This window comes from Chiloscyllium plagiosum, unplaced genomic scaffold (genome assembly GCF_037043375.1).
Source record: "Chiloscyllium plagiosum isolate Xiang-an unplaced genomic scaffold, Cpla_swu_hap1 HiC_scaffold_21, whole genome shotgun sequence".
Lineage (NCBI taxonomy): Eukaryota > Metazoa > Chordata > Chondrichthyes > Orectolobiformes > Hemiscylliidae > Chiloscyllium > Chiloscyllium plagiosum.
In genome coordinates this window covers 56173206-56189144 of record NW_028270159.1, presented here as the reverse complement: position 1 = coordinate 56189144, position 15939 = coordinate 56173206, and the positions used below count along the sequence as shown (strand labels likewise).

Here is a 15939-nt window from a genome sequence, read left to right as displayed (position 1 = left end):
GCAAGGTTTTGGAAAGAATTCTGAGGGATAGGATCTATGATTATTTGGCAAAGCATAGAGTGATTAAAGGCAGTCAGCATGGCTTTATGAGGGGCAGGTCATGCCTCACAAATCTTATTGAGTTCTTTGAGGTGACAAGACAGGTCGACGAAGGTCGAGCAGTGGATGTGGTGTATACAGACTTGAGCAGGGCATATGATAAGGATCCCCATGGTAGGCTCATTCATAAAGTCAGGAAGTATGGGATACAGGGAGATTTGGCTATCTGGATTCGGAATTGGTTGGCTGACAGAAGGCAGAAAGTGGTTGTAGATGGAAAGAATACTGCCTGGAGGTCAGTGGTGAGTGGGGTCCCGCAGGGCTCTGTTCTTGGGCCTCTGCTCTTTTATAAATGACGAGGAGATTGAAGGGTGGGTCAATAAATTTGCTGATGGCACAAAGGTTGGAGGTGTCGTCGATAGTATCGAGGGCTATTGCAGGCTGCAGCGCGACATAGACAGGATGCAGAGCTGGGCTGAGAAATGACAGATGGAGTTTAACCTGGATAAATGTGAAGTGATGCATTGGTTGGTCAAACTCGAATGCTGAATATAGGATTAAAGACAGGATTCTTGGTAGTGTGGAGGAACAGAGGGATCTGGGTGTGCAAGTACATAGATACCTCAAAGTTGCCACCCAAGTGGATAGGGTTGTTAAGAAAGCATATGGTGTTTTGGCTTTCATTAACAGGGGGATCGAGTTTAAGAGCCGCAAGGTTTTGCTACAGCTCTACAAATCCCTGGTGAGACCACACTTGGAATATTGTATCCAGTTCTGGTTGCCCTACTATAGGAAAAATACAGAGGCTTTGGAGAGGGTGCAAAGAAGGTTTACCAGGATGCTGCCTGGACTGGAGGGCTTGCCTTATGAAGAAAGGTTGAAAAAGCACAGACTTTTCTCTCTGGAGAGAAGGAGGAAGAGAGGAGACCTGATCGAGGTGAACAAAATAATGAGAGGAATAGATAGAGTCAATAGCCAGAGACTCTTCCCCAGGACAGGATTGACGGGTACGAGGGGTCATAGTTTTAAGATATTAGGGGAAGGTATAGAGGAGATGTCAGAGGTAGGTTCTTTATGCAGAGAGTTGTGAATGCATGGAATGCATTGCCAGCGGTGGTGGTGGAAGCAGAATCATTAGGGACATTTAAGCTGGACATGCACATGGGGAGCAGCAAGTTGAGGGGTGCGTAGGTGAAGTTATTTTATTTTACATTAGGAATAATCCTCGGTACAACATCATGGGCCAAAGGGCCTGTTCTGTGCAGTGCTTTTCTATGTTCTATATAGATAAGGTCAACAATCAGAGGCTTTTTCCCAGGATGAAAGTGCCAATTACAAGGGACACAAGATTGGGGGGGGGGGGGAATTTAAGGCAGAGTGCAAGGGAAGCTTTTCATGCATAGAATGGTAGGAGCCTAGAACACTGCCAGAGGCAGTGGTAGAAGCAGGCACTTTGGCGACAGTTAAGAGGCCCTGGATGGTTACATGAATACAGAGGGAATAGAGGGATATGGACCAAATAAGAGCACAGGTCTGTTTTTTTAGTTTAATTTGGGCATGATGATCAGCACAGGCTTGCAGGGCCGAAGGGCCTGTTCTTGTGCTGTACGTCTCTTTTGTTCTTTTTAACCCCAAGAATTCTGCACTAGTTTTACATCTTGTTTATTCAAGATTCTTCCCGTTAGACTAGACATGAGACACTAGACCACATAAACCCCCGAGAGGAGCCCACACAGTTAGAAGACATGGACAGCAGCAAACACAACAAAGACAGGCCATTTAAGACTGAGATGAAGAGAAATTTCTTCAGAGGGTCATAGAGCTATACAGCACAGAAACAGACTTTTCAGTTCAACCAGTCCATGCCAAACATAATCCCAAACTAAACTAGTCCCACCTGTCTGCTCCTGGTCCATATTCCTCCAAATCTTTCCTATTCACGTATCTATCCAAATGTCTTTTAAACATTGTAATTGCATCCACCACATCCCCAGGAAGTTCATTCTACATGCAAACCACCTTCTGTATAAAACATTTGCCTCTTACATCTTTTTAAAATCTCTCTCCTCTCACCTTAAAAATGTGCCCCCTAGTCTTGAAATTTCCAATCTTAGAGAAAAGACAACTACCATCACCTCTATCTATACCTCTCATTATTTGAGAAACATCTCTCAGGTTGTCTGTCAACCTCCTACACTCCAGTGAAAAATGTCCTAGCCTATCCTCTGTGCCAGACAGCTGTGGAAGCTCTTTCATTCAACACTTTAAAGACAGAAATCTGTAGATTTCTGGATACCAATGATAGCAGGGCATTTAGGAATATTGCAGAAAAATGGTGCTGAATTAGACAATCAATTTGAAAAATGACCAAGGCCTGTTTCCTACATTCCTAGCCAGGCATAACCACAGCACTACGTTAGTTACTTCACCGTAGTAATGACAGATTTTTTATATTGCTAAACAAAAGCCACGGGGGCTGATACCTGTGCACTGATCACCCATCATCAAGCCGATTCCTTAAATACAGGCAATACGGCAAATCCTGCAAGAAAATGCAAGCAGAGATAAGCAGATTGAGCAATAAAGTACACATTAAAGACTAGCAATCTCAATTATCTCAGACAAACTTGCACATTAGAGTTTTTTGGTGTTGAATTCATTTGAGAGACATGGGCATCGCTAATTTTCCATCCCTAATTTCCCTCGAGGTGATGGTGATGACCTAACTTCTCAAACCACTATAGTTCTCGTGGTACAGAGGAGTTTCTGGATTTTGAATCAGCAATATATTTCCAAGTCAGGATAGCATGTGGCTTAGAGGTGAACATGCAAGTGGTGCTGTTTCCAAGCAGTTGTTGCCCATGTCCTTCTAGGTGGTCAAGGTTGTGAGTTTAGAAGGTGTTACATAGGAACAAGAGTAGACCATTCAGTTCCTGAGCCTGTGGCCTGACTCCATATACCTTCCTTTGGCCCACATCCTTTGATACCTTCTCGGATTTAAAATTAACAACAGATCTCGCATCAATTGGCATTTTTGGAAGAGAGTCCCAAACATCTACTACCCTTTGTGCGTAGAGGTGCTTCCTAATATCTCTCTCGAAAGGTCTGCCCCCTAATTTTCAGATTATGCCCCTGGTCCTGGAATCCCCAAGTAGTGCAAATAGTTTATCCACCCTGTCTTGGAGTCTAACCAGGGTTTAGCATGACTTGGTTTAGCAGAGATGGGAAGAATTCACATGGAGGACAGAAAGTTCAGGAAGTGAGAAGGGCAGCATAATTGACAGAGGAGTACATGTTGGTGCATAAGACAAGCTTCCGACCAGAATTTTGTCCTGTGAGGGACAGACGTTGGGAGAAGGGGAGATCCTACACTACTAAAACCAAAAGTAGAGAGCACTGGTAAAAATTTACCACAGGATTTAAAAAAAAGAAGCCCAAGAGAGTGGAAAGGAGGTGAAAGGCCTCCGGTGTTTCCACTGTGTTAAAGTGGGACACGTAAAGTCGCGGTGCTGGTCATTAAAGAAAGGCATTGTGGGAAAAGATGTGGTTAAAGAAGCTCAGCCAGTGGCATTAGTGAAGGTAGCAAAGGAGACCCCAAGGAGAGCCGAGGAGCTGCAGGAGAGTGCACAGCCTAGTCAGGGGCTGGGTATGGAGTTAGTACCTGATCTGTACAAAGAATTCACCTCTGTAGGTAAAGTTTACTCAGAAAGAGCAGGGGGAGAAGGGCAAGAAGTTATAATTTTGAGAGATACAGGATCTAACCAGTCGCTGATAGCAAGGGATGAGTGAATATGCACTCTTTCTGGTCTGTTACCAGAGAGTGTGGCAATTTGTGAGATAGTTGACAGAAATTTAGCATTTCCTATATAAGGTCAGTTGGAGTGCCAACTCAAGACTGGGGAAGTTACAGTGGGAGTTATTGACAAAGTATCAGTTCTGGGAATTGAGTTTGTTCTTGGGAACGATATAGCAAGATCCAAGGTGGGAATGATATCCCTTGTTGTGGAGAAGCCCGAGGGAGACCAAGAAACTGAGGAGTTAAAACAAAAATATCCTGGTATTTTCCCAGACTGTGTCATAACCAGATCCCACTATCATAAGTCATAACATGAAGCAAAAAGTAAAGAGAAAGATAGACTTGAGGTTGAGTTAGCAGACACCCTGTTTGATGTAATGGTGCAGGAAAAACCTGAACAGGCAGAGGGTCAGACAGAAGTGTTTAGTCCTGAAAGACTAAAGGACTTGCAATAAGACAAGACGATAAAAGATTTATATGTGGATGCATACTCCAAAAAGGATGCAGAGAATATTCTGGAGGGATATTAACTGAAAGATAGAATTCTAAGGCGGAAATGGCGACCACAGCAGGTTAGTGCAGAGGAGAAATGGCCCAAAGTGCACCAGATTGTGTTGCCAATAGCATACAGACAGTAAGTATTACAGGTAGCACATGAACTACCTGTAGGAGGTCACCTAGGGTTATGAAAGACTCAGGCTAAGGTACAAAAACATTTTTATTGGACTGGAATGCACAAGGACGTAGTTAACCTTTACCATACATGTCATACATACCAAATGATAGGTAAGCCACAGGCGGTAATAAAACCAACACCAATTCCTGCATTTGAAGAACCTTTCACGCACGTTATAATTGATTGTGTAGGTCCCGTCCTGAGAACTAAAAGTGGGAACCAGTACTCGTTAACTATAATGTATGTGTCTCCCAGATTTCCGGAGGCAATTCCATTACGGAGTATCAAGGCAAAAAGGGTAATAGAGGAGTTAGTAGCTTTCTTCACACAGTATGGGCTACCCAGAGAGACTCAGACCAAGGGTCAAATTTTACTGCTGGGCTGTTTAGGGTGGTTATGGATAGCTCAGGTATACAGTACTTTAAATCCAGTGTGTATCATCCTGAATCCCAGGGAGCTTGAGAAAGGTGGCATCAGATCTTGAAGACCATATTGAGAGCATACTGTCAGGATTACAGGTAACCCACTCGTTTTGTTTGCCATTAGAGATGCCCCAAACTAATCTACTCAGTTCACTCCTTTTGAGATAATATTCAGGCATGAAGTGAGAGGCCCTTTGAAAGGACCAAAGTCAGAGATCTCACACTTAGATTACGTAGCGGAGGTGAGGGAGCAATGAAATTGAGTAGTTGAGTTCGCTAAACAGCGCCTAAATGGGGCACAGTGTAGAATGAAGAAGGTGGCAGATAAAAACTCGGAGACTCAGACATTTTCACGAGGGGATGATGTGTTAGTACTGTTACCACTAATAGGAGATCCTCTCAAAGCCAGGTTTAGTGGTCCCTATCAAATTGAGAGAAAGTTGAGTCAAGTAAACTATCTCGTAAAGATGCCAGATGGAAAAAAAAGGTTTTGGGTATGTCATGTGAATATGGTGAAACCGTATTATATGAGAGAGAAAGAGCTGAGTAACAGATGTTAGTTACTGCCCCGCAGAGTGAGGAATCGAATCCAGATGACGTGGATTTTGCTATGCCTCAAAATAGATTAAAAAAAGTTCTTGAGGAGTGAGATAGCTTAGCAAGTTATCTGTCTCAGGAGTACAGAACACAGTTGAAAGATTGTTAGTGCAGTCTGTAAGAATCAGATGAGGAGGACTAATGCTCTTCTACATGAAGCAGATGTAGGGAACACTGCTTGGATAAAACAACACCCCTATCGGTTTAATCCTTTCAAAGCCAGACAGGTCCAGATGGAGGTGGAGGCCATGCTCGACGAGAACATCATTGAACCAAGCCAGAGTGAGTGGAATTCGCCAATTGTCTTAGTTCCCAAACTGGACGGGACTCAACGATCCTGCATGGATTATCGGAAGGTCAACGCCGTTACAAAATCAATTCCTAGATTGAAGGACTATACCAAGTTGGACTTAATGAGTGGTTACTGGCAGGTATCGTTATCAGAGACAGCGAAAGAAATTTCTGCATTTATAACCCCTAATGGATTATATCAGTTTAAAGTGATGCCCTTTGGAATGAAGAATGCACCCGCCACATTCCAAAGACTCATGAACAGAGTTGTGGCTGGGTTAACAAACTGTGCAGTCTATTTGGACAATGTAGTGATCTTCAGTAACTCCCGGAAAGATCACATGGTATAGCTGGCAGAGATCTTTGAACAATGAGTAGCAGAACTGGTGATAAACTTAAATAAAATGGAATTCGCGAGAGCAGAAGTGATGTTCTTAGGACATAACATCGGTTATGGAGGGTTGACACAAAGACGAAGGCCATCAAGGAACTTTCATGACCAATCTTGAAGAAAGAGGTACTTCAATTCTTAGGACTTAGCAGATTCTATCGGAAGTTTGTTCCAAACTTAAGCAGTGTAGTGGCATCGTTAACTAACTTGCTGAAGAAGAGCACAAAGTTTTGATGGCCAGAATCATCCCAGGAGGCATTCGACCATTCGAAATCAATATAAAGCACCAAACAGTTTTAGCGACACCAAACTTTTTGAAACCTTTTAAAGTCGCCATTGATGCCAGTGACATTGGAGTTGGAGCTGTACTCCTACAGGAAGGTGAAGATGGGATTGAACTGCCAGTTGGTTACTTTTCGAAGATGATCAACATCCACCATAGGAAATACTCCACAATCGAAAAGGAACTATTGCATTTGGTACTGGCCTTACAGGACCAATGTGTCAGAGACAGTTGTGTACACTGACCGCAATCTACTTACATTCATGGAACAATTTAAAGACAAGAATATGAGACTATTTTGTTGGAGCCTTACGTAATAGATTTTTAATTTAAAAATCATACATGTCGGAAGATTGCAATCACAGATGCATTATCACTGATTTAACTGATAAAGTTTAGATGAGATTTGTATGTATTTAAATGTTAATATACACACACAGGTATATGAAAAAAAGATAAAGATGAATCTATATTCCCGTTCTCTGTATGTTAGGGTAATGTGTTTAAAAAGTAGAGAAAAAAATGAAGCCATCTTTTCATTATAATGGTTAATTTTTTAAGTGGGGAGGTGTTGTGAAGATGTGGGTGTACTGCACATTTAAGAGAGTAAAAGCTAGCAGTGACAGCACCGAGTGTTCTCAATAAGACACAATGTAATGTGCTCCAGCTACTGGCTGCCTGGAAATGACAAAACTGATTCCAATTAGGCCAATCAGTTTAAATACACTTTGAAAAATACCAAATTCCAATCAAGTTTGAATTGAGTATATGGACTATCTTAAAAGTCAATGACACAATCCAATGCTTTGGGGTATAAGACTGAGGAAAATTGAACAGTTGGGAGGAGATCTGCCAAACCAACAACATCTGCAACTGCCCAAAAAAATAGTTCTCTTAAAAGGTACCTTAATTGATCAATAACCTGTGAAGCAGACTTCCCAAGAACAACAACAGGAATTCAGAGAAAACTGAGAGCGGCCTGGTTTTGAGACGAGAAGTGTTGTTTTGTAAATCTTAATTGGGAGTTTTATCAAACTAGTATTATAGAAGGGAATGTAAAAGATAGGCTAGAGGAAGGAGTTGTAAATAGTTGTCAGTGAAGTATATTCTGTTATACTTTAAGAAATAAAGTTGTTAATTCTTACTTCAACTAGTTCTTGCCTGTCAAATTTTCACAGATTACTGCATGGGATATATCTTTTCTGAGTTGCTGGTTTTAAATTAAGCAGGAGAGCTTGCCCCGTGTCGTAACAATTTGTGGTGGCTCATCCGCAGGAGATGGGGGAGATGCTAAATTAGTATTTTGCATCAATATTTATTGTGGAGAAGGTCATGGAAGACATAGAATGTAGGGAAATAGATGGTGACACCTCAAAAAGAGGTGGAGGTGCTGGAAGTCTTAAAACACAAAGGTGGATAAATCCTCAAAACCTGATCAAGTGTACCCTAGAACTCTGTGGGAAGCGAGAGAAGTGATTGCTGGGCCCCTTCCTGAGATAGTGGTTTCATTAATAGTCACAGGTGAGGTACCAGAAGACTGGAGGTTGGCTAATGTGGTCCCACTATTTAAAAAAGGTGGTAAGGAAAAGCCAGAGATAAACCAGTGAGCCTGACATCGATGGTGGACAAAATGTTGGAAGGAATCCTGAGGGACAGGATTTACAAGTATTTGAAAAGGCAAGGCATTATTAGGGATAGTCAACATGGCTTTGTGCGTGGGAAATCATGTCTCACAAACTTGATTGAGTTTTTTTTGAAGAAGTAACAAAGAGGATTGATGAGGGCAGAGTAGTGGATGTGATATATATGTAGACTTCTGTAAGGCATTGACAAGGTTCCTCATGGTAGACTAGTTATCAAGGTTAGATCACACGGAATACTGGGAAAACTCTCACCAGGCTCGAAAGTAGAAGACAGACGGTGGTGGCAGAGAGTTCCCTTTCAGACTGGAGGCCTGTGACCAGTGGTGTGCCACAAGGATCCGTGCTTGGTCCACTGCTTTTCTTCATTTACAGAAATGATTTGAATCTGAACATAAGTATAATTTCGCAAGTTTGCAGATGACACCAAAATTGGAGGTGGAGTGGACAGCGAAGGTGGTTATCTCAGAGGACAACAGATCTTGATCAGATGGGCCAGCAGGCTGAGAAGTGGCAGATGGAGTTTAATTTAGATAAATGTGAGGTGCTGCATTTTGGAAAGGTGAATCAGGACAAGACTTATAACTTAAAAGGTAAGGTCCTGAGGAGTGTTGCTGAACAAAGAGACCTTGGATGCAGGTTCATAGCTCCTTGAAGTGGAGTCACAGGTAGATAGGATAGTGAAGGTGGCATTTCCTTTATTGGTCAGAGCACAGAGTAGGAATTGGGAGGTCATGTTGGAGTTGTACCGGACATTGGTCAGGTCACTTTTGGAATATTGTGTGCAATTGGAAGGACGTTGTGAAACTTGAAAGAGTTCAGAAAAGATTTACAAGAATGTTGGAGAATTTGAGCTAAGGGAGAGGGTGAATAGGTAGGGGCTATTTTCTCTGAATTGTCGAAGGCTGAGGGCATGGATAGGTTAAATAGACAAGGTCCTTTTCTGGGGTGGGGAAGTCCAGAACTAGAGGGCATAGGTTTCAGGTGAAGGGGAAAAGATATAAAAAGGGACCCAAGGAGCAACGTTTTCACGCAGAAGGTGGTGCGTGTATGGAATAAGTTGGCAGAGGATGGTACAATTACAACATTTAAAAGGCATCTAGATAAATTCAAGAATTATAAAGCTCGAGAGAAATATGAGATAAATTCTGGCAAATGGGACTAGATTAAGCCTTAAAGCACATTAAGATGGATGAATCCCCTGGGAGTAATCAAGTCCATCCTCAGACGTTTTGGAAAGCTAGGCAAGAAACTGCAGAGGCCCTTGCAGAGATTTTTGCTTCAGCTTTAGCCATTGGTGAAATTCCAGAAGAATGGAGGGTGGTTGACGTCATTCCATTGTTTAAGAAAGGTAGCAAAGAAAGCAAGGAATCTACAGGACAGTGAGCCTGATAGCAGAGGGAGGCAAGTTGTGGGAGGGACAGGATCAACCAATACTTAGATAGTCAAGGTCTGAATAGGGAAAGCCAGCATGGATGTGTGCGCAGGAAGTCATGTCTGACAATCCTTTAGAGTTATTTGAAGAGATAACCAACAGGGTAGATGAGGGTAGGGCAGTGGATGTTGTCGATATGGACTTTAGTAAAGCCTTTGACAAGGTCCCGCACAGCAGGCTAGTCATGAAGGTTAAGTTGTATGGGTTCCAGGGAGCTAGCTAATTGGCTCGATGATTGGAAGGACAGGTGATGGTTGAAGACTGTTTCTCAGATTAGATGCCTGTGACAAGTGCCACATGGGTCAGTGCTGGGAGCTTTGTTATTTGTTATTTGCATAAATGATCTGGATGTGAATGCACAAGGCATCATTAGGTAAATTTGCAGATGATAAAAAATTAAATAGTAAGGAAGGTTATCAAAAATTACAGAGGTGCTTGATCAGAAGGGGATGTGGGCTGAGGACTAGCAAACGCAACTCAATACAGATAAGCATGAAGTGTTGCACTTGGGAAAGTCAAACCAGGGTAGGACGTCTACAGTAAATGGTAAGGTCCTGAGGAGAATTGTGCAACAGAGGGATCTACAAATACAAGCACATAGTTTGTTGAAAGCGGCGTCACAGGTAGCCAGGGTGGTGAAGACAGTTAGCCTGCTGGTCTTCATTGGTCGAAGCACTGAGTATAGTAGTTGGGTTGTCATGTTACAGTTGTATAAGTCATTGGCGAGGCTGCAATTGGAGTATTGTGTACAGTTTTAGTCACCCTGTTATAGGAAAGAGTGCAAAGATGATTTACGAAAATGTTTCCAGGACTAGTAGGCCATGCTGTGTGATTAATTCAAGACATGAGGTAATAAAACTTGCTTATAGGATGTCAGTTCATACAAAAAAAAACATTGCAAGTCACAATCGAATGGAAAACATGAAAATGTTCACGTAATGCCCTTCAAGCTGACTAGCAGCAGTGTTCAGGACAGAAATACTGGAGAAATTACGAGGTGAGAGCATGATCAAAGACTTCCTAATGAGATGTGACATCGATAAATTCATCTTTCAGCAGTTTTAGGGAGAACTCAACTCCTTTCTACTGAGATTATTAACAAGCATCACAACTGTCAATTGATTTTCTTCACATAGACGAGTTGCTGAGGGTTTTAGCTAACAATGTTTTGAGAATTCCATTTTAACTATAAAACTTTTAAAACGGTTACAGAATTATTCATTGCAAGTTTTGGAGTACAAATAAATTTTCCTTTAGATGATAACAGAAACTGTCCAGAACTGTTTCAGGATTTGGGCTCTCAAATTGTGTCTTGCATTCAGTGCCTCACAAGCTCATACACTTTTGTTGTTTTATTTCCCCAAACAAATTTCCTTTGGCAAGAAATCCTTTCTCATGAATGTGGAGTAGTTAAGTCAGTTCATTAGTTCATATTGCGTGGAGTGGAACCATACTCTCAAATCAAAATTCAACAGAAAGTGAGAATACATCAGTCCAAATACACATATGAAGAGGCACCTCTGCTTTCAGCTCGATTCCAACAATTCTGTTCAGCAAATGCTTGGCAGGAATTCCAACAGCAACTCCACAGATATCCTAGAGTGAGATGAAACAGAGGTATTGTTACTCGACTCGTCATTCTAATCACACTCTGGGAATCCAGATTCAAATCCCACAACAGAGGATTAAGGAATCTGAACAATCAGTCTTATCCAATCTAATGAGACCATATTAATTGTTAACTAGTTATAAAAACCCCATGGAGTTTCACTAATGTCCCTTTGGAAAAGAAATCTCACAACCTTACCTGGTCTGACCTACATGCGAGTCCAGACCCACCGCTAGGTTGATTCTTAAATACACTCTGAGATGGCCTGGCACACCGCTCAGCTGTCTCAAAGGAATGAAACCAGATTTCCGAGAAACGATAACAGCAAAAACAGCCCTGCCAACCTTGCAAAGTCTTCCTTACTAACATATGGGTAATAAGAGCCAAAATTGGAAGACCTGTCTCTTAGACTAGTCAAGTCACAGCCTCTCAGTCTTACTGAAAGTCTGTTCATCATCGACAAGGGACAAGTCAGGAGTGTAATGAAATACTGAGTGAGTGGACCTCCACCAACACTCAAGCTCAATACCATCTGGAAGAAAGTAGCCCGCAACTTGATTAACATCACATCTAGAAACATTCACTCCCTCCACCACTGACACTAAGTATCAGTGGTGTGTCTCATGTACAAAATGCACTGTAAAATCTCACCAAGACTCCTCAGACAGTACCTTCCAAACCAGTGACCATTACCACCTAGAAAGGCAGCAGATACACAGGAACACCACTTGTAAGTTTCCCTCAAAGCACTCAACAAACTGACATGGAAATATATCGTCTTACTTCAGTATCACTGGATCAAAATCCTGAAACACTCTCTCTAACACTCTGGGTCTACCTACATCAAAGAGACAGCAGCGGTTCATGAAGGCAGCTCACCACCACCTTCTCAAGCACAACGAGGGATGGACAATACATGCTAGCCTAACCAGTGACATCCTCATTCCTGGAATTAAAAAACGACTATAACAAGACACTACAATTCAACAGTACCTCCAAGGTAAGGAGATGAGACATCAAAAAAAGAAAGAATCAGCCAATATGTCCTTCTTTCTTAATGATCCCTGTCTGATCACTTCCCAGTGAGCCATGCTGGAGCTCATCTGCTGCAGAAACTCTCATCCGTGGCTTTCTTACCTCCAGACTCAATTATTCAAACGTTCTCCTGACCGATCTCTCATCTTCCACCCTCCACGTTCTCTATTGCCATATCCTAACTTGCATCAAACCCCATTCACCAATTACCTCTGTGCGCACAAACCTACAATGGCTTCCCATTCCCCAATATTTACATTTAAATATCTCATCTTTGTGATTAAATTAAGCATGGATTTGACACTCCTCCACTGTCAGCATTCCCTGTGGTTCACCAGTTCTAGCCACTTGCCCCTATTCATTCACCGTGTTGGCAGCCAGGACTGCAGCTTTGTGGACACCAAGTTCTGGAATACTCCACTTAAATTTCTCTCCGCTCTTACGACACAACTTAAAACTTGCTCCTGTAACTGAGCTAGTCTTCCTCCATTCTAGGTGAGAATCTCATTTCCATATGCTAAATGTTATCAATATTACATAAGCAACGAGAAACCTGACAACAGCTGATCAATACCTCTGGAGAGGTTATTCAAATAAGAATCTGAATATAGACAATATTTATCACAAAAAACATATCCACTCATTCATCGTGGACGGCACGGTGGCACAGTGGTTAGCACTGTTGCCTCACAGCGCCAAAGGCCCAGGTTCAGTTCCCACCTCAGGCGACTGACTGCGTGGAGTTTGCACATTCTCCCAGTGTCTGTGTGGATTCCCTCCGGGTGCTCCGGTTTCCTCCCACAGTCCAAAAATGTGCAGGTCAGGTGAATTGGCCATGGGAAATTGCACGTAGTGTTAGGTCCCACAGTCCAAAAATGTGCAGGTCAGGTGAATTGGCCATGGGAAATTGCACGTAGTGTTAGGTGAAGGGGTAAATTGCACGTAGGTGAATGGGTCTGGGTGGGTTGCTCTTTGGAGGGTCAGTGTGGACTTGTTGGGCCAAAGGGCTTGTTTCCACACTGTAAGTAATCTAATCTGATCATTCATCGGTTTGGTGACTGTGGAGAAACTGCCTGCAGTGCTCCTTCGCGTAAAGCTAATGACAGCACTGCAAATCTTTTGCATCTTGAAATGCCATTAACAGATTACATTTTTATAAATTAAATTATAAAATTATTAAAAATACATGTATAAAATTCACAGAACTTCTGTCTATCCCAACAGTACTGTAATATAGGAAGTTAAATTTGGTTTTATTTATTGTCTCAGAACCCTCACCAAGATTTTAGGATCACAATTCACCGTAAAATGAAATATGAAAAGACTTTCGATGCCAAACTATACAAGGCAATGGATCTAAGTGCTGGAAAATGGGATTAGGATAGTTAGGTGGGCTTTTTTTGACTCGATGGGCTGAACAGCTTTATTCTGTGCTGTTGACCTCTCCCACTCTATTGCCTGGGATTTAAAAACATGTAGTTCCACAAAAAGTGCAGCAGGACTGGAGCTGCTGGAAACGTAATTTCCAGTGGGTTGGAACATATATACAATTGGATTAGGCAATAAATATAGACGTGGAATCATTTTCCTAAGGACTTAGTGATGACAAATGAAGTTTGGAATTTTTCTCCACGTACAGGGATAATTTTGACACATCAACTGCAAATTGCATTTGGTAAGCTTGCGGATTCCCTCACAATCATGAGATCCATGGAAAGGAACAAGAATGCATTTTGACATTTGAGTCACTGTAGCAAAGCCATTGAAATGTTGCTAACCTATCTGGTTTAATTGTCTTACATGGAGTTAGAATGGGAATATGGAGATCCTGCTTCCCCTTTCAGAAACTCAAAAGCAACAACCTTTAAACATCATTCAAATCAGATTTCAGTTCATTTTATTTCAGTCAAAATCAGGGGGGTTCACAGAGTCATAGAGATGCACAGCTTGGAAACAGACCCTTCAGTCCAACTCGTCCACGCTGATTAGATATCCTAAATGAATCTGGTCCCATTTGCAAACATCCCTCCAAACCCTTCCTATTCATATACCCATCCATTGCCTTTTGAATATTGTAATTGTACCAACCTCCACACTTCCTCTGGCAGCTCATTCCATACACACACCACCCTCTGCATGAAAAAGTTGCCTCTTAAGTCCCTATTAAATGCTTACCCCAAACCTATGCCATCTAGTTCTGGACTCCAACCCAGGGAAAAGACCTGTCTACTTGCCTCATCCATACCCCTCATGATTTTATAAACCTCAAAAGGTCATCCCTCAGCCTTCAATACTCCAAAGGAAACAGCCCCAGCTCATTCAGCTTCTCCCTATAGCTCAAACCCTCCAACCCTGGCAACATCCTTGTCAATCTTTTCTGAACCCTCTCAAGTTTCACAAAATCCTTCCAGAACTGCACACAATATTCAAAGCTGGCCTAACAATGTCCTGAACAGCTGCAACGTGACCTCCCAACTCTGATACTCCTTGAATAAACTCCCTTTACATTCAACCACATTTCCTTTCAAGTAAGCTGTACCCAACTACTGACTAGAAACATGATTCAAGTTCACATTACATGGAATAAGCAACACATAGATCAGAGGTAATGAGGTGCACCCAGAAACAGCCATGCTCCATAACAACATCTAAGTGCTAGCTGTCGTTTCTACTCAGGCACCCTCCTAATTAAATCCCCCAAAAAGCACTCAGAAATTATCTTAATCTGCAGTTCAATCCTTGAATCCTTCACCCTCAGATTCCAAAAACAGTCTTTACCCTCCCTCCTTTTTCAACAATCTGCTGCCCTTTTCAAAGGCACCGGCTGCTTGGTCTGAATTTACCTCTGTTGCCTCTAAATCCTGCTGTCAGCCTCAATTTCAGCTCTGGAATCTAGCTGTTGGGCCTGATCTTCCTGAAGAAACTGACTTCACAGGCCCCATACAATTAAGCTAGCTAAGAAAGCGAATGGTCCAAAGGATCTGCATACCCATCTGGACAGGTGGGCATTGTAGATTTAGGTGTTGGGTTTTGAAAGCATTAATGCCGAGGAATGCATTAAGCACTGCCCAATATAGTCTTATCGACTTGAACCAGGGCACAGCTCTGGATCTCAAAGGAGACCATTGACCTTCCTTCTCATATCTTCGTTACAATGTCCATAATACCAAGGAAATCTATAGCAACCTTGGAGGGAGTACAATGTAGGTTTACATGATATCTGGATTTCAGGGATTACGTTATGAGGAGAAATTATACAAATTAGAAAATTAACAGGAAAACAGGAAGAAAGAAAAGCTATTTCCACTGGTTGGAGATTCTAGAACTAGGGGATACAGTCTGAGAATGAGGGCTAGACTATTCAGGAGAGATGTTGGGAAGCACTTTTACACACAAAGGATGGGAGAGGTTTGGCGCTCTCTTTCACAAATAACAGGTGATGCTAGATTAGTTGTTAATTTTAAATCTGAGATAGAAATTTTTTTGTTAAGCAAGTGCATTATGGGATTTGGACCAAAGGCTGGTATATGGAGTTAGGCCATAGATCTCATGAAATGGTGGAAAGGCTCGAAGGGTTGAATGGCCTACTCCTGCTTGTATGTTCCTATAAGGTAACTTGTACCTAGCTGTTTTCATGTCTTAAACAAGATTTGTTTATGCAAGAGCACCTTCTTGCTAGACTCCCTAAAGGTTTTTCTCCACTACATGAGACAAAGCAGATGCTG

The 15939-nt window shown here is 42.1% G+C and overlaps 1 protein-coding gene across 5 annotated transcripts in view; it reads right to left on the bottom strand.

Moving 5' to 3' along the window:
• Positions 1–15939, bottom strand: part of exd3 (exonuclease 3'-5' domain containing 3) — a 451102-nt gene that overhangs the window by 411448 nt on the left and 23715 nt on the right. For 4 of the 5 annotated variants that reach the window (XM_087998598.1, XM_087998600.1, XM_087998602.1 and 1 more), the window contains 2 exons: positions 11089–11166; positions 2523–2581 (listed from right to left, as the gene is read on the bottom strand). In XM_087998598.1, coding sequence (XP_087854724.1) covers positions 2523–2544 — 22 coding nt within the window. In that variant the 5' untranslated portion in view covers positions 2545–2581; positions 11089–11166. The remainder of the gene's footprint in view (positions 1–2522; positions 2582–11088; positions 11167–15939) is intronic. The other variant, XM_087998601.1, reaches the window with a different exon arrangement.